This window comes from Ostrinia nubilalis, chromosome 15 (genome assembly GCF_963855985.1).
Source record: "Ostrinia nubilalis chromosome 15, ilOstNubi1.1, whole genome shotgun sequence".
NCBI lineage: Eukaryota > Metazoa > Arthropoda > Insecta > Lepidoptera > Crambidae > Ostrinia > Ostrinia nubilalis.
The window spans coordinates 8,536,561-8,558,062 of NC_087102.1; the positions used below are offsets into that span (position 1 = coordinate 8,536,561).

Consider the following 21,502-nt stretch of genomic DNA (forward strand, 5'->3'; position numbering starts at 1 on the left):
CGCTTTGACAATACATACTTATTTTTATACAAAATTTATGTAATTATGAAATTATTTTATTTCGTTAGTCCAATATTGCTTATAATTACAGTTGCAATTAATATTTATTTTTATGGATACAAATCCTAATTTAAATTTGTCATCTGTTCGGCGTTCGGCCTTTATTTATATTTAACCATAGATTTGCCAATGTTGTTTTGCTTACGAACATTCGTGGCTAGTACAACTTGCTTATTGTATGTAGTAAACTAATCTTTCTGTATACAGATTTTGCTTGTTCCCGATCCTTTATTTTGCTCCTAAGGAGGCTACATAATTTTGTAATCACCTCGCCCAAAAATGCTTACTTGTAGACCAATAAAAAGGGAGCAAAACGCAGCGATCTCGTTGTTCGTAAGTTTGATATAAATTACCTATCAATACGTATTATAATCACTATAGATCTAATTTAGAATAATGCTCAACGGTGTTAATCTTACTACTGACTTTATATTTTGTGCGTGAAATCAATATCGTCTACAATATTGTAAAAATTGTAAGCGATGACGTTCTTCACAGCATATTCGACGTTCAATCCGAAAAATACAACTAGCCGAATACTTTACAACAGGCACATGTGATTCGTGAGATATTCACTTAATTGTACTACTATCAGACCTCGACTTTACAAATTGATGCAAAATTCTATAATATTATTATCATTACAGGTAACTTGTTCTATATTAAGTATGTTACGATATCACTTGTGTTTGTGCTGAAAAAATGCACACAATATTTTTAGTTCGTAAGATTTTACACAAGTAATTATTACCTATTTAACTGGTGGAAGGCTGATATTTTAATTACTATTAACTCACGGAACAACACCTTCTACAAAACAAAAAGTATGTTGATTTGATCACTATTAACACCTTTAACGTCACTAGCAATGTTCAATGTAATGTTCATAATACATACACATATATTTAAATAAGTTACTTTTATACATAATACTTGTAATGATGTATATAAGTTGTATAATTCTCCATCGTCAGTATATTTATTCGATTTATACTTTGAATATTATGAAACATGCAAACTCAATACACTAATGCCCGTTTTCACCATCAATCCTTAATTTTTAAGTAACCCCTATGGTAACCCTATGAATTTTGTTTTCATAGGGGTCACTCAAAAATTAGGAATTGATGGTGAAAACGGGCATAAAACCATTAAAGTAGTTACGATGTAAAACTAGATATTTCTAGGGATATTTATTTTGTTTTATAAATGAAATGTATAGATACAATTGCGCACCAATGTTGTAGATTTTTTACTATCGGACATGAGTGTATATCTTAATTTGTTAGTAGTCCCTGATGAACAGGACAATCAAGCGCAAAATTGTGTATTAACGTTTTACTGCACATTTTTCTTATAATCTTGGCAGTTCCACAATACAGATATTACTATACTATACTATACTATCAAGTATTACCGTGGTATAATCACCAAACATAAGTAACTTACAATAATAGGGTCATGTCGCTTGTTCTCGTCCAAACAACAGTAATGAATATAGAAAAATAAGCATGAACAAAGAAAGAAACCCGAATGTATGACAAGTGTCATTTCTAAGTATTTTCCATTTTATTAAAGGGATAATCCGTCGTTTGGTCGCGAACAGGCAACATGACCCTACCCTACACATTTTACAACTGAGTGTATACAAATTGCACGCGACATTTACACACTAACAGCTAACTAGCGAATTGCACAAAGAAAACTGTATAACAAAGGCAGTATTGTTTCCAGCTACGTTTTGACTTTGCGGCTGTTTTTATAGTGTCCGTTTTTCTTCCAACTGTTACCTTGTGGCTCCCCGTTCATGGATCGCGTGAGGAACGATGTGGACTGGCCTTTCGACTCGAATAGCACGTCTGAATCTGTTTCGCTCTCCGATATGCCTTTGTTCGCGACTGTAACAAGAATGGAAAAGGTGAAAAGAAGTTCAACCTTCGTCGTACGTCAAGGATTTGCACAGGCAAATCCTGAATATAAGAAATTTTTAGACATATCGCACTTAACTGCAACGCTGCAGTGTATCGCAGTTCAATTCTGTTGCGATGAAAAAGGGACCGTCTTACAACAGAGTGATCCTCTAAGAGCCCCTGCAAATCACGTTTTAGGTGCTAGCGGAATTTGCTTTCATGCCTGAAAACGTGACACCATACTACCGACCTATATAGCACGAGAGCCCACGACCAAAATTTTTGTCTCATAGCAATACGGCCAAAACCGCATCAAATCGATAGATACGATTATCCTGAACTCGAAAATACCAATATCAGACATTTTCCGCGTAGCGTTTGATCTGACCGAATTTTCAAAATTGTCAAAGAATTTTACCGAACTGCATCATAGCAATATGTCTGATTTGCAGACTGTAGTTGAATGATAGTTCTGAGATACCGGAAACATTATTTTCAGACGTTAGTGGTGTAGCGCAAACCCGTAAAATCACTTAAACAAATTAAAAATGAGACAAAAAAAATGTCTCATAGCAATACGTCTGAAAATCTTTTTTATTAGTAAATTTTGGTTATTTGATGCGAACAAAACAATTTTCAGACGGAAATGTGAACGCATTAAATTTTGAGACCGTTTTGAAAATGTTAACAAATTTTACCGATCGGTATCATAGCAATATGTCTGAAAATTGTTGGACATGATAAAATAAGTTGTCCACATGTGCAAAAAATTTATATCAGACAAATAAAGTGTAGCACCTTCTCTATCATACAACTTTTTGATACACTTAAAGTGTCTGAAAACAGGTTTTTGGTAATCATGGCAGCAATACGAAAAGTTGAAAAAAAATATTATCCGTATTGCTATGATACAGGTCGGCTAAATTTGTTGACATTTTCAAAAATACGCTCAGGCTATATGCTACGCGCAAAATGTCTGAAAACAAACTTTTTCGTAATACAATTATAAAATCTATGTACATTTTCACTATCAGACGTATTGCTATAATACCGACTGTCTTTTTTTTTTGATACAGCAGAAATGGCCTCCCACGCATTTGCTACACTTTCGACCGTTACTACACACCTAGTCGGGTTCAGAATCATACAATCTAACGATTTTATAGGGTTTTTGCCGTATTGCTATGAGACATGGTTTTGGTCGTGGGCTCTCTTACTAATAGCTAATGGCCCGAGGATGCGCGCCGCAATAAGCATTTATCGCACCATTGTATCGATCATTGTCTGTCGTCTAAAACGGCGCGCATCCTAGCTCGGCAGGCTAGTGTCATAATCATCATCAATTCAACCATAGGACGTCCACTGCTGCACATAAGCCTCCCGCAATTACTTCCATGATGACCGGTTGGCAACGGTCTACATCCAGCGCCTTCCTGCTACCTTTATGAAGTCGTCGGACTACACTGTAGGTAGACGTCCTACGCTGCGCTTTCCGGTACGTGGCCTCCACTCCAGAACCTTGCTTCTCCATCGGCCGTCAGTTCTGCGTACTATGTGCCCCACCCACTGTCACTTGATGTTAGCCATTTTGCGAGCTATTTCGGTCATACATGGGTATACAATCCAGTGGCGGCGTAGCATGGCTTGGCACCCGGGGCGATCCTTCCCACCTATTAAGAGGGGGGCTAAGGCACCCCAGAATGGTCTGGTCTATCATGCATGACATATCATGACCGTCCTTGTCATGCAGATGCGCCAGTGAGTACCTAAAGTCTGTTCGCCGAGAGTTGATAAATATTATGAAATGTCTTGCAATAGCGACTGTCGCTTAATTATCGCATTCTGTATGGCGGGCGTCGTTTGTCACAACGCGCACTGAGTACCATAGTACGAGCCACGCAGCTGTTGTCAAGCGCCCCGGCCGGCGGACCGCAATGTGTGAAACGCAATGTGTGAAACGGAATAGATTTATTTTACATAAGACCGAAATGAATGGTACGACAGTGGGTAGGGCTTTGCCCAACATTGGGATACACTATAAGCCACTTGATAATAATGAAATACTTTTTATCCAACACATGGACGCCACGTGTTTGATCCGTATCCCCACGTATGCCCTAACCGGAATAATTCCCGTAAATTTAAAAGAGATAATAATGATAATCTACCAACTTTTTCATTATATCGACAAAAATAATTAGCGGGCCGCAATTTATAATGAGTTTAGAACCTCTGATATTTAATTTTTTTTATCAACTCTCGGCGAACAGATTTTAGTACCTACTAATCTACGCGACTGTTGTCACCTTGATGCATGGGCACCCGGGGCGGACCATAATAATAAAGCCTGTGTACTCACACGGCGTGTCCTCGTGGCCCTGCAGCGGCAGCAGGCGGTACTTGGGCCGGGCGGCGCGCTTGCGGGGCGCGCATAGCGCCGCCGCCGCGCACAGCAGTGCCGGCCCGCCCAGGCTCGCGTACACTGCTGCCCAGTCTGTGAAGCCTGTCTACTCACACGGCGTGTCCTCGTGGCCCTGCAGCGGCAGCAGGCGGTACTTGGGCCGGGCGGCGCGCTTGCGGGGCGCGCACAGGCGTGACGCGGCGCGCGCACAGCCGTAGCACAGCGCCGCCGCCGCGCACAGCAGAGCCAGCCCGCCCAGGCTGGCGTATACCACTGACCAGTCTGGAAAATAAGCAATTCAGCTGTTGCAAAATCATACTTATTTGACTTAATCTGGCTTGACATCAGTGACCAGTCTGCATAATATTCAACTAAGGGATCAGTGCGATTGTGGTCAAATACCTGCCTTGTTGTGCATAAAAAAAAGTTATTGCTAATTCTCAATTATTTCTATAGTCCGGTCGCCGAGCACGTAGAATTTCGTCCAATGACCCCAAGCTACCCATTCTTATTGCTCGCGCGCGCGCAATAATCACGACTGTGCAACGGGCGGCCGCAGTGAGTGTGCGAACGTGACAGCAATAATATAATTACTCGCGTGCGATAAGGATGGGTAGCTTGGGGTCATTGGACGAAATTCTACGTGCTCGGTTCGGTGACCGTACTTTACACTGCCGAGTGTATGACGTATACGAGAGTAACAATTAAGCCAACAAAGACTTTCACCGCAGCACCTGGTCAGTCACAGCAGCGTCACGAATCTCGCGTCACGTCACCATCTCGTCGGCGTCACGTATTCGTTCCGTTACTGTCACGTTGCTGTCCCATTTGTGGACCGTTCGTAGCCTATTATAAACTCGATATAGATACTCACCGCAGTCTGGATGCCCATCACCCAGTGGTCCTAGCTGGTTGAACAGGCTCTGCATCCAGAAGGCGTCGCAGCGGCAAGTCCTTGTCGCCTGGTCGCATACGCCACGTCCTGAGCACGTGCTAAGACATAGAAAAGAACGCACGTGCGCGCCTTCTTCTACGGTAGCTGCGATGCGTGCTAAGGCGAGGGCTTTAGTGCCTTCTAGAGGTTTGCCCTGGAAAAAGAAATATTTTTTGTAACTCATGCTTCCGTACTCATGATTTTTGTGTATTTTTTATAGAGTAAGCGGTAACGTCAATTTTATGTTGTGATTGTTAAACCAAAGGTGGGGGTAGAGAAGCTGGGTTCGGGTGTATATTTTTGCTAGCTAGCTAACTTGGCAGCGTATTGGTGAATAAATAATAGGCTAGTTTCATAAAAAAAACCTTTAGTCCCTCAATTACATTATCAAAAAATATTGGACACGTATATTTTTACTTGTCAATCAAACAAGTAATTACAAAGTTATGATGCGTTGAAGTTGCGTGTGACGTCACAAAGTGCTACACCTTTAAGCACGCCTTGACGAGTCGAGTATTTTTGGTAAGTTAACCAACGGTAGTTTTGGTAAGTTAAACATTCCTATTAACAGTGATAAAGGAGTACGTAAAACCTACCTCTTTGGACAAAAAGAATATGAGTTGCGTGTTGCCAGAGTCCACCTGTCCTTTCACCCTGGTCACGTTGACTTTGACGTCATCTTTCAACAGCAACGTCATCTTCTGTACTAGCGAGTCTAGCTGTCCCTGGGTGAACGTAGATATGGGGGTGAAGAGCGTCATCTCCAGTAGGTTCATATCTAGTGGGTCGGGCTTGACTTGGACGCTAACTGTGTCCCGACCCGATTCCCCTTGGTCGTCCGTGACTGTCAACTCGAAGACGTATCTCCCAGGCTCTATGTTGGTTAGCTGGAAAGATGTTTATAGAACTTTTATCGCTGGACTTTTTCTGACAGGAGTGACAGGGTTAAAATTCACTTAGGTAGTTAGGTTTCTAAAATTCCAATGAGGGTTTTCGCGAATTAAAGATCCGCTAGATGGCTGGACGTGGATGTGGGGTCTGACTGCTGCGTGATTGGTGGATTTTGACATATCTGTCAATGTCATGTCAAAAATAACCAATCATGCAGCATTTGGACCTCGCGTCTACGTATTGCCATCTGGCGGATTTTTCATTCGCGAAAACCATAATTGATATAGTGATTACCATAATATACAAATCTTTTAAAAGTAGAGTTTTCGTTTTGTACATTATATTGTTAGGTACTCTTAGGGCCACTTTCACCGTTATCAGATCAATGCTATCTAACAACTGATAAATCGGTGAATTTATCTATCCAACATAAAATAGTCATCAGGATTTTGTCATATTATTCCAAAAATATACATTATCAATATCACATTATATTTTCTACCAGATTTGACCTATTCGTCATAATCTACATAATTTATCTTACAGAAAAGTACCTAATATTCTATCAGGGACCAATAATCAGAAAGTTGTTTAACAGTACCTACCATATTTAATTTGGTAGGTAGTTGCTACCATATTTAACCGGTATTATTCTTAGGCTGGGTTGCACCATCTTATTTTATCTTCAACAAACGTCAAAAGTCAAGTCTGTCAAACCCCATACAAAAACACCAGTTATAGTTATGGTTATAGTCACGGTTAAAAATAAGGTGGTGCAACTCAGCCTAAGAAATCGCGAAAGTACTTACCATCAACACAGGTTGTATGTCAGCAGAATTGAGTATCAGCAGTTCGATTTTTTCAAGTTGTTTATTTAAAATTTATTTTAAAAAATACTCACCATCAGCACAGGTTGTGTATCAGAATTGAGTATCACAGTCCCCGCGGCGAGCCCAGCGCCGGCTCTCGTCCACTTCCACGAGACTATCCTGAAGTCGTCCGAAGACTTCGACCCGTTCAGGATCAGAACTGGCACAGGCAGGTTCAATACTTGGTCGCCGCCAGCATTCGCTTTGGGTGGGCTGTTTTTATCTAAAGAAGTTTTGGTTATTGTCAAATGATATAGAGATACTACACAATAACAAATTTTATTTGATTACAATAAACGGGCTGGAAGACGTAGCGTGGGCAGGCCTCCTACTAGGTGGACCGACGATCTGGTGAAGGTCGCGAGAAGAGCCTGGATGCGGGCAGCGCAGGACCGTTCATTGTGGAAAACCTTGGAGGAGGCCTTTGTCCAGCAGTGGACGTCATTCGGCTGAAACGAACGAACGAACGAACGAAACGGAGTTGTACAGTCAGCGTCAAATAGTTCGTGACACCCAAAGTAGCTAAAAAGTTGACAACACAACCTTATTCCAATTGTTACAAAGACGTGTTGCGCACTTTTTGGCTACATTGGGTGTCCGAACTATTTGAGGCTGACTGTACGATCCCAGCGATCAAATGCAATCTTCCACGCAACCAAAAGAATATTTTTAGACAAAAGTATGCTTCAATTAATATTGAACAAGTTCCCGCATCCTTCATACTTGCAAAATGCTTTTTATGTTAGTAACACACATATTAGTAAGACAGACAAAGTTATAAAGATCATGCACTTTTAATATTTTTTATAACCATTCCCTTTTCTGACAAATGATAATAGCTAACTTTTTATAGTGATGCAATTTAACATATGTTTTTGGTTCATCGAAATCGATCCATGTAGAAACGTAGAAATGAGAAGAATGTTATGTATTAATTTCGCAAAGAGACTGTATAATTTTAAATACAGTAGTTACCACCAACAATCAATGATGGCTACCTTATTTGCGCTTACTAGTTGGCGCCTCTTGCGAGTGACATCATCAAAAGAACCACAATACTGTAGCTCTACCATAAGTTTACGCTAAACGAATCGCTATGAAGTGCGCGCGTAAAAAAAATATGACAGACTGTACAGCGCCCCTAACGGTTAGCGATAGAACTAAAAATTGGTAGTATGAGTTGATAGCTAGTCGTTAGGTATTTGAAATGTATTGATAGCTGTGGGTCTAGACAAAGTGCAAATTATAATCGCAAACCAGTCGAAAAGTGGTCGAAAAGCCCCTTTTTGTATGGAGTTTTGACGGATTCGATTTTCGATTCGATCAAAAAGTGCGTTTTGTCTAAGGGGGCTGGTGCCATCCTGGCGAGTGTAAATGCGATAGTCTTCCCGCTTCAGCGCTCACTAGTTGGCGCCACTGTCTTAGCCACTACCGAGTGACAATACCTGTAGTGGAGCTCCGATAAGCGCAAATACGGTAGCCATTAACATTTTAATGCTGAACTATTTCATTTCTAAATGGACCGATATATTTACACTTACTCTGTGTGACAGTAACGGTGACATTATCAGAAGCCGAATTCCCATTATCGTCCAGTACGGTGAGCGAGAATACGTACTGGCCTTTAGTGAGACCAGTAGCGTTGGCGACGGACTCGTTAAAGTTTACAATGTTAGAGTTAGTGGGTCCCGACAGGCAGCGCCAGGTGTAAGCCACGATTCTGTGGTCGTCGTGTGAAGCCGAACCGTTCAGGGTGATCCATGTTTGTGGGAGAGATATGAACTGCAATTACAATTTACAAATGTGGTGAAGGATGGGTGAAGAAGTTAGTAGACTATGGGAAATCGGAATCTTCGCTCTTATTCTTTCTTCTTGATTGCTTTTTCATTATCTCGAAATAATCGTAGGTCAAATAACACCTATGATATCTCCAATGTTGAGTTTACATAACAAGATACAGCTATAATATCAGGTTTTTAACATGCACTGGAAACAAACAACACCCTGCCATACGGAATCCATTCATGCTTAATAACCCTTTTCATTCAAAAGGCATACCCCGAAGTATACAAAATATTGTACAAAAACTAAATGCATCACACCTTTTCGTTCGAAAATACATAACTTATTGATACTCTTAGTGATACAAAATGTTATCAATAAGACTCTTTCACAATAATTACATTACTTCATGTAATTTAGCATATTATTTACAATTTAAACACTTCATGCACATGCGTTTAGTCACCACTGTTATAGAAAATTGTAAGTAAAAATAAATGTTAGATTTTTTACATGTTTATAATATTAAATTGTTTCCTAATTCTCGAAATTTCTTCAAGGAAATATTCCAAGTTTAAAAAAAGGTAATTTAAAGTATACGGTTTTGATATTTTTAAAATTTAGCTGCGCTACAGTGGCGCGACTTAGGCAGAAATTGCATGTTTCCATATAATATGTTCGTTTCCATATATAATATGTTCAGTTCAGTTTAGTTGACAGAGATAATGTCACTTTACAGGCGTCAATATACATAGTAGGGGCGAATTTACAATAGGTAGGTCTAGCGCGTAACTCAGTGTTTGAGGTATGGGGAACGGCACGGCGGTAGGGTGTTTTTGTAACGACAAACGTCAGCAAGACTTCAGATCCTTGTCACGTCATAATATTATGTCAATGTCACCCCTCCTCCTCTATAGTTATACTATTTACTTACCACGTCTGCGCCCGCGTTAGCCACGGGCGGTGTGTTGGTCGGCGGTTTTACAAACACATGCACGTCCGCGGTGGAAAACTGGCCAGACGAGTCCGTTACTTTTAGCACGAACGTGTACACGCCTTCCGAAAGGTTTGACAACTGAAAAAATTATAATAAAAAAAAACTTTTTTAAAAACAAGCTTTATTCTCAAATGCAGTTGTACTAAAACGAAAAAAAAAATTTTATGCCATTGCATTGCATTATGCATACTTGAACATTTTCAAGTAATTTCGAAAGCACGATTTGATTCGATATGGGTTTCAATATAAGGATGAGTTGCACCTCCTTACTTTAACCGTAAGGCGGTTATCACAATGCGCCGCGCTCCGCCGCGGAGCGCGTGATTTCATATAAAAAATCCCGCGCCCAGACGCGTTGTCAGTGTGAAGTGCCGCGCGTGTTTTCTATACAAACTGAGGTATTTGCATACAATGATTAAATCTGTCGTCCCGCGTACCGCGGCGGAGCGCGGCGCAGTGTGATAACCGCCTAACTATAACGATAACGATGCGGTGTTTTTTGCATGGAGTTTGACAGATTTTTGATATTAATTGTTATAGAGTAAGATGGTGCAACCCAGCCTAAGTTTTGCCAATCCTAATTACTTGGTCTAAAGCGGGGTTTCTTGATCTAGATGACATTACATGCCCTTACATAGTATCTTCTAACGAAACGAAACAAAACAATATCTACGCAAGGATTATACGCAAACTAACTCAGAGCTTTTAACAAATTCCGAAACCCGATAAACTGTGCAAACTACAAACATTCCACGCTCTAATTAAACTTTACTGATAGAGCGCGATAACTGCCAAGCACTGCGTCACTGCACTGATTAAATGTTTTCTAACCACAGCAAATTTTTAATTATTTCAGTATCCTTTCCTCATAGGTATTTATTTTCCATTCCTCTGAAATCGTCAACCACGCAAGACGAAAATTACAACAGTAGGTATCAAAGAGGTAAGGGCTTATTGTAAGTATGTATCTAAGAGTTTTTTTACCTACTATTATTTTTAACAGCTATTTTAAACTTTATTATTTAATATAAAAATCATGGACTATAAGGATGAGTTTTTTCCCCACAAATCGATACTGTCCATGGTATAAGCGACATCTGTTATTATTTTTTAAGCAGAATAAGGTCATTGGTCGAGGTAAAAACTTATCTCTTATGAAATTGTAATTGGGGAGATTTTTCAATGTAGTCTGATATTATTGTACCAATTTGTGAATTTTCAACCAATAACACATGAATATTATGATTCATAGCCAGTTTTGTACACCGTTTATACGTATTTTTTTTAAATATTTTGCGTATACAGGCTCGAAATGTGATTGTTAAACGAACCTGTAAATAGGGCGAGTGTGTATTCTGCATATCAACAGCTTTGTTTTCATCCTCAACCGATTTAGTCCATTCCCAGGATGTGATCTCATGGTCGTCAGTTGATAAACTCCCGTTTAGCGTCAGTTTGTTGTTCGGTAAATATATTATCACATCTTGTCCTGCAAAAATATAAATATACATGATATACTACGTGAGATAAAAACAGAAGAGAGAACACAGATCCATCCATCAATGTCGAATGTCCGAATTGTTTTTGATAATGTTAGAAAATAAAGATATTGTAACGTTATACGTCACATAATTACATTTATTGATTTTTGTACAAATAAAGTATAGTTAAATTAACGTAATAATGAACAAAAATAACTAAAACTATCAAATACATAAAACAACAAAAAACTGTAAACAAGATTTTATTCTTATCACTAAATAAATAACATTTACAAAACAAATAATTACATAAATCACTTGAAACTAGCTTAAAATAAAATAGATCAATCTACAGTGACCTTGCTAATGGTTCGTTTATCGGTCGCGCGGGACCCTAAGCAGCTTTCTCTTCAATCCTTTGCGTCTGGGCATTGGTCAAAAACATCGTATGATTTTAATGGGCGGCGCCTAAAGCCGTTTGACCTTTAAAAATCGTCGGCCAGGGCACGTCTCCCCGGCTCCATTTTCGACAAACCAACTTGAAAAGTACGGCCGCGTACCTGCCTATCGCCGCCGCGCCGATTCAATTTCAAATAATTTATAATATTTAGTGCAAATGCAATAAATACAGATTGCAAAGTACAAATTTCTGCGAGTACAAGTTATTACGCCATATTTCATAAATAAGTACGATAAAACTGTGTAGTGAATACATCCCCGATAGGGTAAGTGATGAACAAGTATTTCTTCTTTCGCTTTAGTTTTAAGCAGATAATGTAACTACAAGTTGCGATTAGTTAGTGCCTATCTATCCAGCTTTGTTGAAAACCTAATTATGTCGCAAATTCCTGTAGCAGAGGTCAGTTAGTAATTATTCGCTATTGGCGTAATTATTCATACAAATTGTTAATTTAAAGCATTTGGCGTAACTAATAATAAATCATAATATTGTTTACTTCATTTTAATTATGCTGTGTTTGTAAACTCCGATCTGATTGCATTCATCGCCACTTCGCCTGCTATCCTACTTACTTAGGCTCGACTTTCTTGGCTTGGTTTGACGATGATTGCAGTCTCCGGACGTTGAGACCGGAAGTGGCTTAAGCTGGAATGTTCATTCCCAGGGATCGAATTTGGGGACTAACGCGGAGGCAAACGCGTACCATCTGCGGCTCAAGATCCAAGGCGCCTCCAGCTGACAGCGACTACGTCCAGCACCTACGGCCACCATCTACCTTCGGCCGCCCTCGCCAGGGAAGTCACGGACCGCGAAAGCATACCCACAGTCGGGCATCCGAACCCCGCCCTCATATTTTTGTAAAAGTAATAAACCGTAATTTTATCTGTGTACGCTAGTGTTCATTATTTATTAATTTCCCACTACGCGACAATATGCAATATCAAATCAGTTATGCAGTTATTGAAGTACCTATGATCCACAAAAATTTTGTGCAAGAGATAACAATGTAATGCTAATGCCCGTTTTCACAATCAATCCCTAATTTTTAAGTGACCCCTATGGTAACACATAACAGGAGTTTTGCTGTCAAAGGGGTCACTTAAAAATTAGGGATTGATGGTGAAAACGGGCATGAGTGAGGCAAAATGCGTAACTTAGCACTTAATATGAAGTAAAGGCGTGACCCGACACAGTTAAACACCACATGTTGGACGATTAGAAAGGTCATGGACATGGTCAGGGCGGAAACGCCTACCCATCATTGGCCAGATTTTAGCTTTTGCTCCGTAAAGAGCTAAATCGGCGGCAACACAGTGCAATACAATATACAAACATAATATAATACATACCTGCGTTTGCTTCAGGGGGATAATCTGTATGATTTAACACTGTAATATTTGCTGTAGTGAAGTTCTTGACATGATCAGAGTCTTCCACCGTCAGTCTGAAAGTGTAGTTGCCTGGCTGTTTCAAGTCTTTGAGCACTAACGTGGGCCCATCCTGCAATGGCGGTTGGTAGCCGATCGGCCCTGACGTCAGATCCCAGTGCCAGGAAATTATAGCATCATCATCCTAAAAAAACATACAAGTTTTAAATCTATCAAAGGGTCGCGACTTAACTTTTGTACATTTAAGGTTTCGTCCGAATCCAAAGGATGCCAACATGACACCCTTTGGGTAGGAAGCCCTAAAAGCTTCTTAATTTTATCCGTTTATCAGCAGTCTACATCTAATTGATAATTAATGCAATACAGGAGAAAGTTTCAAGTAAATTCGCGCATATATGTATCTGTGTCAGTTCGGACTCGCTTGTCCAACTTGCAAAGGACAGGACTTTACCTTGCTAGCACTGCCATCAAGCACAGCCCCGGAATTAGGCAGCTTGACAGTCTGTGACTGCGGAGTGATGACCACCATTGGAGGCGTGTTAATCCTTTGAGGCGGCTTCACTGTCACCGTCGCAAACCCTTCGCCGTACGAGTTGGTGCCATTCACTGTCACCTTGAACCTGTATTGGCCTTCTGTGAGATCTGTCAGCTTCACTGTTGCACCGTCTTGCTTCATATTACCTGATAGACAAACAGAAATAAGTGTGATTGAGATTCAATCAAAGCATTAATAGGGTTGTTAATACCAACATTAAATAAAATGAAAATATTGTCCAAAACAAAAAACGCCACCATTTAAACAAAATAATAATTTAATACTTCCAAGTCTGTAGCTGTATTTTTAAATATTTATTTATTTGCTTCTCACATGGTAAATACAGGTGAAATATCAAGGTGAACATACAATACATAATGTTAATTTAAAATTATACCTGTAAATCCCCCTTTAGATTGGTCAACTAATGTCCATGCATAGTTGTAATGACTATTTGTTGTTTTCTCATCTGGAATAGTGTAAGCTGCCAAAGTTACTTCATTATCCGGTAATTGTACCTGAAAAAAACGAGTTATTAGTGGGTAACTGGTACAATGCATAGTTTCTCTATAAATATATTTTTTATAGAATCCTTACCGTTTTATCTGAAACTGACACAGTCAAATTCTGAATTGCTTTTGGGGTTGAGCTTTCAGTTTTCAAATCATCATTTTTAGGATCAGGTATTAACTCATCATTCTTTTTTATGGAGTCCATAGGTATTGTGGGCCCTTTAGCAAATGGTCTTATTGTTTGGACACAGGACCCTTGAGAGTTTTCTTCAGTGCCCGGTATACATTTGCAAATACCATTCCGAAGTTTTAAACCCAAAGGGATACATTCAGCATTGAAGGGACAGTCACTAGCCCCCACTTCACATGGGACTTTTTCCAAATAGCTAGTTGCATCCATAATCATTTCACTGTCATTGTTATCTCTGTATTTATCAAAATTTCTCTCATCCTCTTCCATGGAAGGCAAATTGTTGATAAACCTTGAGAGGAAATTGGAGTCATCATCTTCAGGCATTAGATCATTTCTATGACTGGTGTATGGAGAGTACAAACTTTCTTCTTCTGGTGAAAAGTTTGTGTTTACTTCATTGTAACTTGATTGATCTAAGATGTCTGCCCAGTTTTCTGTAAATTGTTTTATAAATTAAGCACTAAGTACTGTTTTTACAATAAATACATAAATGTTTGCTTATTTACAGTGTTATTATTAGTTAAGGTGGTAGAAAGAAGTATTTACCACTAGGTAGCACAGGTTTTACAAGTATCATGGACACATGAGCGTCCCACTTCCTGCTCCCTACTCTTGGCAGAGGCAGGCACAGCTCATCACTGACGCACTCCACATGGAAGCACCTCCTGTCCACGATGAACACGATATTGCAGGTATCACTGAGACAACATGCCATCACACATTGTCTCAAGCCTTTAAGCCCATTTTTTTCAGAATAATTTCCAGCAGTCAAGTTACCTGTTATGTAAAACAATAATAACATTATTATATTACATTGCCTTAATTAAGACACTATTATTTACGTAAACTGGCATCATTTGTTGATGTTATCGACAATTTCAAAACGGATTCACTTACCTACAGGAATGTAATTAACGAAATTTTTTGGATACAATTTTGGACACTTGTTATTTTCATATTTATCACCCCACGGCTTGTTGTATTGAGATAGAGTGATTTCAATATTCAGGGCAATCAATAAAATAAAGAAACTCAAACAAGTAGCACTAAACATATTCATAATTCATTTGATGTGATATTTAAGTGTTCATAGATTTTACCCACTGTTAGATAAGTACTATCAAAAGCAACATATTCTATAGATAAACATTTCGCGCGTAGGAGTAACAGAACATGCAGTATTTAAAAAATATTTTAAGTTCTCTTGTAGATGTAATACACACACTGCACAAAATCCAGACAAATTGACACTCTTGACATTAGTATGGACACATCAGCCCCCCTAGACAAAACGCACTTTTTGATCGAATCGAAAATCGAATCCGTCAAATTCCATACAAAAAAGGGGCTTTTCGACCACTTTTCGACTGGTTTGCGATTATAATGGCACTTTGTCTAGACCCACAGAATTTTAATCAATTTTGCGGAGTGTTCCTATCTGTTTACTATAATTTAAACGTTTATCTGTATGCTAGTTTTGTGAGATACAGATATTCTAGTTTCTTGCTACTTTAAACGTTAATAGCAAAATATTTAAATTTATAGATAATGGAATATCTTACTTTTTTTGACATTTCATTGACATATTGTCTTTTTAAATCTTTTCGAAACCTTGGAAACACACTTTTTGCCACCAAACTCAACTAAGTACAGACAGCAACAAAATTCAAGAAGTTAAAAATTTAAGCGTAGACTAGTCGGTATAAAAAACACTATTGTGAATAAAAGTGGTTAACAAATTAAACAAGTTTCATTGAATCGTTAAATTAAAATGCATGCTATGAATACAACTAGTATTGGCATTAATTATAACTTTTCTTCAAACTGTTGTCACGTTGATTTTGTTAATATTGCATTTATTTTATTTTTGCTTATTTTTATATCATGGGAGCGGGCCAAATTGGTGGAATAGCGACATTACGTAATTATTTTTTCCTTAATGTACCTACCTATTTCGTAAAAATATTATAGTGGAATTAGGTACAAAAAGAATAAACTTTATAATTTTATTTTCAGTTGACATAGATTTTAGAAATGCTGCTGGTTTTATGGGAACACAAGCTGAAGTCAGCGAAGCGCAGTTTGTTGTGAGGCAATTGTGATAACATCAGTTTTATATTTATCTCGAATGATTCATATTAAAAAGTCTTGGATTTTTTTTTATTAAAAATCATTTACTTAATTATGTGCTTAGTATTTTTGAGCTAATGTTTTCATTTAATAAAATACTATTGCAAGTTCAAATTTCAGGTTCATTTTTTGTCCCATGCCTTAATGTTTTGCATGGGGACGTTGATTGAAGCTCATGTAGTGCTTACTCCTGCAATATGCGTTTTTGGAGAACGTTACAAGTTTGAAGTGTACGGTGGAACTCATAAATTTCTAGAACATGCTGGTATAAGTCGAACCGTGCAGCATTTGTGTATTCATAAAGGTGAGCAAATTTACTCAACATAAATATTTATTATTTAACTATCCTTCTTGAAGCTGCTTGTGTTAAGATTAAGAGTGAGTTCATCATAAATCACAATAGTCCAGCGGGGGCGGGTTTGACCCCGCTCTCATCGGATCTCAAGTCGACCAGTCCAACACCGACTTTAATTATACTCGTAGTCCGAATGTTGGATTGATAGTTGAATGATAAAAAATAACTTTGGCAATTAAAATTTAAAGAGTAATGAACGAGTATTATTTTTCAGGTTACAACCACACCATGAGATGGAAAACGTGTGCTTCCGCTAACTTAGGCTTACTCGTTCTAAGTAAACAGTTCTCGTTTCATCAGCGGGAATCAGGGGCTGATTATGTTGTTAACAGGTTACGTTATGGTTTAACACCAACCAACACACTCAGGCGTGTAGAGGACTTACATTGCCGTTATTATGGTTGGGGGAGCCGCAGAAATGTAAGACTAACTGCATTACAACATTACCTAGAACATAATTATTAGGACTTGACCATATTATTGTGTGTTTTCAGGGATATCTTATACCACTTTCGATAAACCTTCGTCGGTTAGATGTTCATCTATTACCGCCAGATCAGTGTACACAAATGTGGAACTACGATTCACAATTTCTTTGTATACAACAAAAACCATGCAAGGTTAGTCAGAAATAAAGTAACGTATTTTTTTTAATTAATAATAAAATATTATATTTTTAAGCTTTTAATAAAATTTATTAATTTATTACAGTCAAATAAGTTTGGGGCACTTTGTCCTGTAAGTATTAAAATTAAAATTGTATAATATTAATGTGTTCAGATGAAACTGTAACTTTCATTGTTTACACCACTTATATTCTTTTTTAGGATGATCTTGGTTCTGTAATTGAATGCTCTGGTTTTGCTGTGGGTATGATGATATCAAGATTGGTAGATCGTCCGTGTGGAGTTGGATTTTTAGACCTATCTAAACATAACAAATTTCTAACCTGCGGTGTTGATGACGCCAGAGATGTAATTGATCATGATGCTTACATGTCATTTGACTTCACAACCTTCACTCCTCCACCAACACCTTCTGTGATAACGGTTCCTAATAGTCCAATAACGGAACATTAAATAAATATTGTTGAAGAAAGTAAATTACTAAAATTTATTTCTATTCCCAACGCCAATCACTCTACCTGATGATATGGGAAATGAGGATATTGTTGAGAATTTTCCCCAAACCCGTATCGGAATGATTATGCTGTTTACGATTGATATGGTAGCTATAGTTAGGTTTTAAAATAGCTGTGTTTTGGTGCCGATACAATAGATCACCGTCTATCTATATTGATAATTTTAGTTGAATAAAAAAAAATTTTGTTTTCCATTAGGTATAATAAAAATTCAAAGAAAAGTTTGTGTTCCATCCATGATCGTAAGTGTACGATTAGGCATATTATTTTCCACATTCTGAACCTACTTGCATTAAATCCAAATAATAACACGTATTATACCTACTTATTATTATTATTTTGAGTCATTTATTTATTCTGCTTTTAGTTAATCAATCATTATTTCTAACACTGGTTCCCAAACTTATTTAAGACGCGCCCCCTTTCGACCAACCAAAAAATTCCGCGCCCCCCTCCTCCAGTCAAGATTATTTATTGGTTGTCGATGGTGGAAATATCAATTACTGTAAGGGACAAAACACGACTTTTCAGGAGAGCCAAAAAACGATTTTTTTTTCTTTATACCTCAATATCTTTTTATGTGATGTTACGATTTAAATAGTTTCTATGGCAAAGTTTCTTAAAATTTTCTGTTCTTTCATAATATAAACGCCAAATTTTCGAAAAATGGGTAGTTTAAAAGATAGCATGTCCCTTACATTAAAGAAACGAGCTTGACTGTACCTTACAATGTTGAAATTTCACAGTATGGAATGTCATGTATGTTGTAAGGTACATTTAAGAATAAATACGACAGTAATATTATTGTAACTTGACAATTTTAACATTGAAACCTGATGTAAGTAGAGGTTGCATTCGAGTTTTCATTAACAAAACGAAGAGAAGAGATAGAAACAAGACAACTTAGTGTTCACAAATGCAGTTGGAGGCATCAAATACACATCACCAACAAAACATTTAGTCACTGATGATGCGTACGTCTGCATTTGTGAACAAGTTGTCTTGTTTCTATCTTTTTCTGATCATTTTTACGCAGTTAGGTTTTTTTTAATCATCGTTCGTTCGTTTTAGCCGAATGACGTCCACTGCTGGACAAAGGTCTTCCCCTAAGGATTTCCACAACAACCGGTCCTGCGCCGCCCGCATCCAGGCACCTCCTACAACCTTCACCAGATCGTCGGTCGACCTAGTGGAGGTCTGCAGCACATTACGTCTTCCAGCTCGTGGTCGCCACTCAAGAATTTTTCTGCCCCAGCGGCCATCAGCTTTGCAAGCTACGAGCTCCACTCACTGCCACTTGATTTTAGCGATTCTGCGGACTATGTCAGTCACTTTGGTTCTCCTGCGGATCACGTCATTTCTGGTTCAATCACTACGAGCATAGCACGCTCCATCGCCTTTGACCTTGAGTCTTCTTATGAGGCCCACAGTAAGCGACCACGTCTCAGATCCATAAGTTATCAAAGACTTTTGTCTTGAGACAGTGCGATATTTCAGACGTGAGAATATCGCGAAGCTTCCTGAACGTTGCCAGTCGAGTTGGATTTGCTAAGGCTGGTTTTAGTGTCACGCGGACCGTCAGTGCGGATCGCTCCGCACAGCCAATCTGTATGAACTGCTAGGGAGCGAGCGATTCCTGCGGACCGCATTACTCTAAAACGCTTCCTCGAAGTTTACAGATCGGCTGTGTGGAGCGGATCCGCACTGGACGATCCGCGTGACACTATAACCAGCCTAACTGGACTGTTTGTACTAGGTATATATAATTGTCAACAACTGCCGAGTGTAGAGTATCCAACCTTTAGAGTGCGAATCGAAGGTGGGTTATTTACTCACCGTTGATATTTATGCCGAATCCGTTCCAGTCCAGAAGCAGTTCTACAGGTGGTGAACAGTTTTGGAGTTTTCAGTTCCCCCTGTCTGCTGCTGCAACTGGTTTCGAGTCTTGATCCTGAAGACGGAACGACATTGTGGCGTTTTCGTGCAAGCCTTTCAACACTTCGATGTATCGATATAGTCAATTTGACACCGTTGGAGAAACTGTAGTAGGTACTGCCCAGGTCTCGATCGAAGCTTTCTCATAGTCCACAAACGCCAGGCAAAGTGACTGACTATACTCCTCGGTCTTCTGTATAATCTGCCGTGGCGTATGTATGTGGTGTACTAAAGCCTTTTCGGAAACCGGCTTGTTTGAGAGGCTGGAAGTCATCGAGCTTACGAGCGAGACGATTCGTAATGACTCTCGAAAACAGCTTGTAGACATGGCTCAGAAGTGAGATGGGTCTATAATTCTTCAACAAGGTTTTGTCGCCTTTTTTGAAGAAGAGTATCACCACACTTCTGTGCCATACCGTAGGCGTTTTTCCTTCGAGGATGACGGAATTGAACAGCTTCTGAAGAGCCTTCAGCCCCTCGGTCAAAAACCCAACTGCGTAAAAATGAACAGAAAAAAGATAGAGACAAGACAACTTAGTGTTCATAAGTGTAGTAGGAGTGGGAGGCATTAAATGCATATCACCACCAAAAAAAGTAATTGATATCCTATATGCATATTAACGTTAGGGCCTAATTATGATAAATCAAAAAGTTTAAAATGAAGTAAGGTTCAATGAGTTCAAAAGTTAAAACCAACAGTTTAGGGTAAGGGCTGAATTGTATTATTAAAAGGAATTTACGTCCTTTAAATCATTTATTTCCCCAAAAGTCGTATTTAGACGACTAAAAATGTTTAAGGTAAGGGACATTTTTTTAAAGATATCAACATTTCAAGTATACCAATCGATAGAGCCGAAAATTCTGAATGCGTTGGTATATACAGGGTGTTTCTTGTAAGGTGTCAAGCCGAAGGCAGGTGATAGGTGAGGACTAGACCTATCGATTTCACCCCCATGTATGTTCTACGATTTTTCGTAGTTTAGAAGTTATCGTTAATTTTGTGATTTTTTCAAATTTCATGACCTAGTGGCTTAATTTTTTTTTAATCTTTTTTTGGGTTGACTTTTCTCAGATTTCTTTTTTTTGACAGATTCCCTATTAGTTGCAGATAATTAAAAAAAAATCACCTTCCTATCTTTGATGCAAGATACAAAATTGTTGCTAGAAACATAAAAAATATGCTTTTAGCAGAATATTCTAAAATTTTCAACTGAAATGTATGAGAAAAAAAAAGAATTTCCATAGGTCCAAAATAATTTTAAAAACTGCGCAATTTTCTGAACTTTCATAATAACACAAAAAAACATGTACTTAATAGGCTATTATTTTCTGTAATCGCTCTACTAAAGTAGTAAGTCGGAGATTCCGTTACAAGTTTTTGACTTTCTTAGGACTAACTAATGTTTGCAATCCACTAAGTGTACGTTACGTAGAACACGTTTAGAGACAATAACTGAACAGAACATTTTTTATCCACAACGAGGAAGCTCTTGCCCTTCATCTGACCTGATGGAAAGTTGGAAACTAC

The 21,502-nt window shown here is 38.5% G+C and overlaps 2 protein-coding genes and 1 long non-coding RNA gene across 3 annotated transcripts; 2 read left to right on the plus strand and 1 right to left on the minus strand.

Moving 5' to 3' along the window:
* Positions 1 to 1,466: 1,466 nt before the first annotated feature.
* LOC135078655 (dyslexia-associated protein KIAA0319) lies at positions 1,467 to 15,684 on the minus strand. Its single transcript, XM_063973182.1, has 15 exons — positions 15,311 to 15,684; positions 14,960 to 15,190; positions 14,306 to 14,847; positions 14,106 to 14,226; positions 13,625 to 13,854; positions 13,135 to 13,357; positions 11,176 to 11,333; positions 9,782 to 9,922; positions 8,607 to 8,847; positions 7,098 to 7,288; positions 5,902 to 6,192; positions 5,246 to 5,459; positions 4,486 to 4,653; positions 4,330 to 4,455; positions 1,467 to 1,958 (listed from the first exon to the last, which is right to left on the minus strand). Exons 1-15 carry the CDS (start codon positions 15,471 to 15,473, stop codon positions 1,795 to 1,797), a joined length of 3,204 nt encoding a protein of 1,067 aa, XP_063829252.1. The 5' UTR covers positions 15,474 to 15,684; the 3' UTR covers positions 1,467 to 1,794.
* On the plus strand, positions 11,520 to 12,675 carry LOC135078484 (uncharacterized). Its single transcript, XR_010258627.1, has 2 exons — positions 11,520 to 12,050; positions 12,450 to 12,675. It is a non-coding gene; the product is annotated as an uncharacterized LOC135078484 (long non-coding RNA).
* Positions 15,685 to 16,186: 502 nt separating the features above from the next.
* LOC135078891 (transmembrane protease serine 6-like) lies at positions 16,187 to 18,001 on the plus strand. Its single transcript, XM_063973464.1, has 7 exons — positions 16,187 to 16,334; positions 16,430 to 16,500; positions 16,664 to 16,847; positions 17,113 to 17,318; positions 17,393 to 17,518; positions 17,610 to 17,636; positions 17,726 to 18,001. Exons 1-7 carry the CDS (start codon positions 16,298 to 16,300, stop codon positions 17,975 to 17,977), a joined length of 903 nt encoding a protein of 300 aa, XP_063829534.1. The 5' UTR covers positions 16,187 to 16,297; the 3' UTR covers positions 17,978 to 18,001.
* The last annotated feature ends 3,501 nt before the right edge of the window (positions 18,002 to 21,502 follow it).

Coding starts and splice junctions, on each gene's coding strand:
- LOC135078655 (XM_063973182.1), bottom strand. CDS start 15,473: ATGAATATGTTTAGTGCTACTTGTTTGAGTTTCTTTATTTTATTGATT. Junction 9,923..11,175: donor CACACTCGCCCTATTTACAG/GTTCGTTTAACA, acceptor TAATTTTTTCAG/TTGTCAAACCTTTCGGAAGG. Junction 6,193..7,097: donor ATACACAACCTGTGCTGATG/GTGAGTATTTTT, acceptor ACATCTTTCCAG/CTAACCAACATAGAGCCTGG.
- LOC135078891 (XM_063973464.1), top strand. CDS start 16,298: ATGGGAGCGGGCCAAATTGGTGGAATAGCGACATTAC. Junction 16,335..16,429: donor TGGTGGAATAGCGACATTAC/GTAATTATTTTT, acceptor TTTTATTTTCAG/TTGACATAGATTTTAGAAAT. Junction 16,848..17,112: donor GCATTTGTGTATTCATAAAG/GTGAGCAAATTT, acceptor ATTATTTTTCAG/GTTACAACCACACCATGAGA.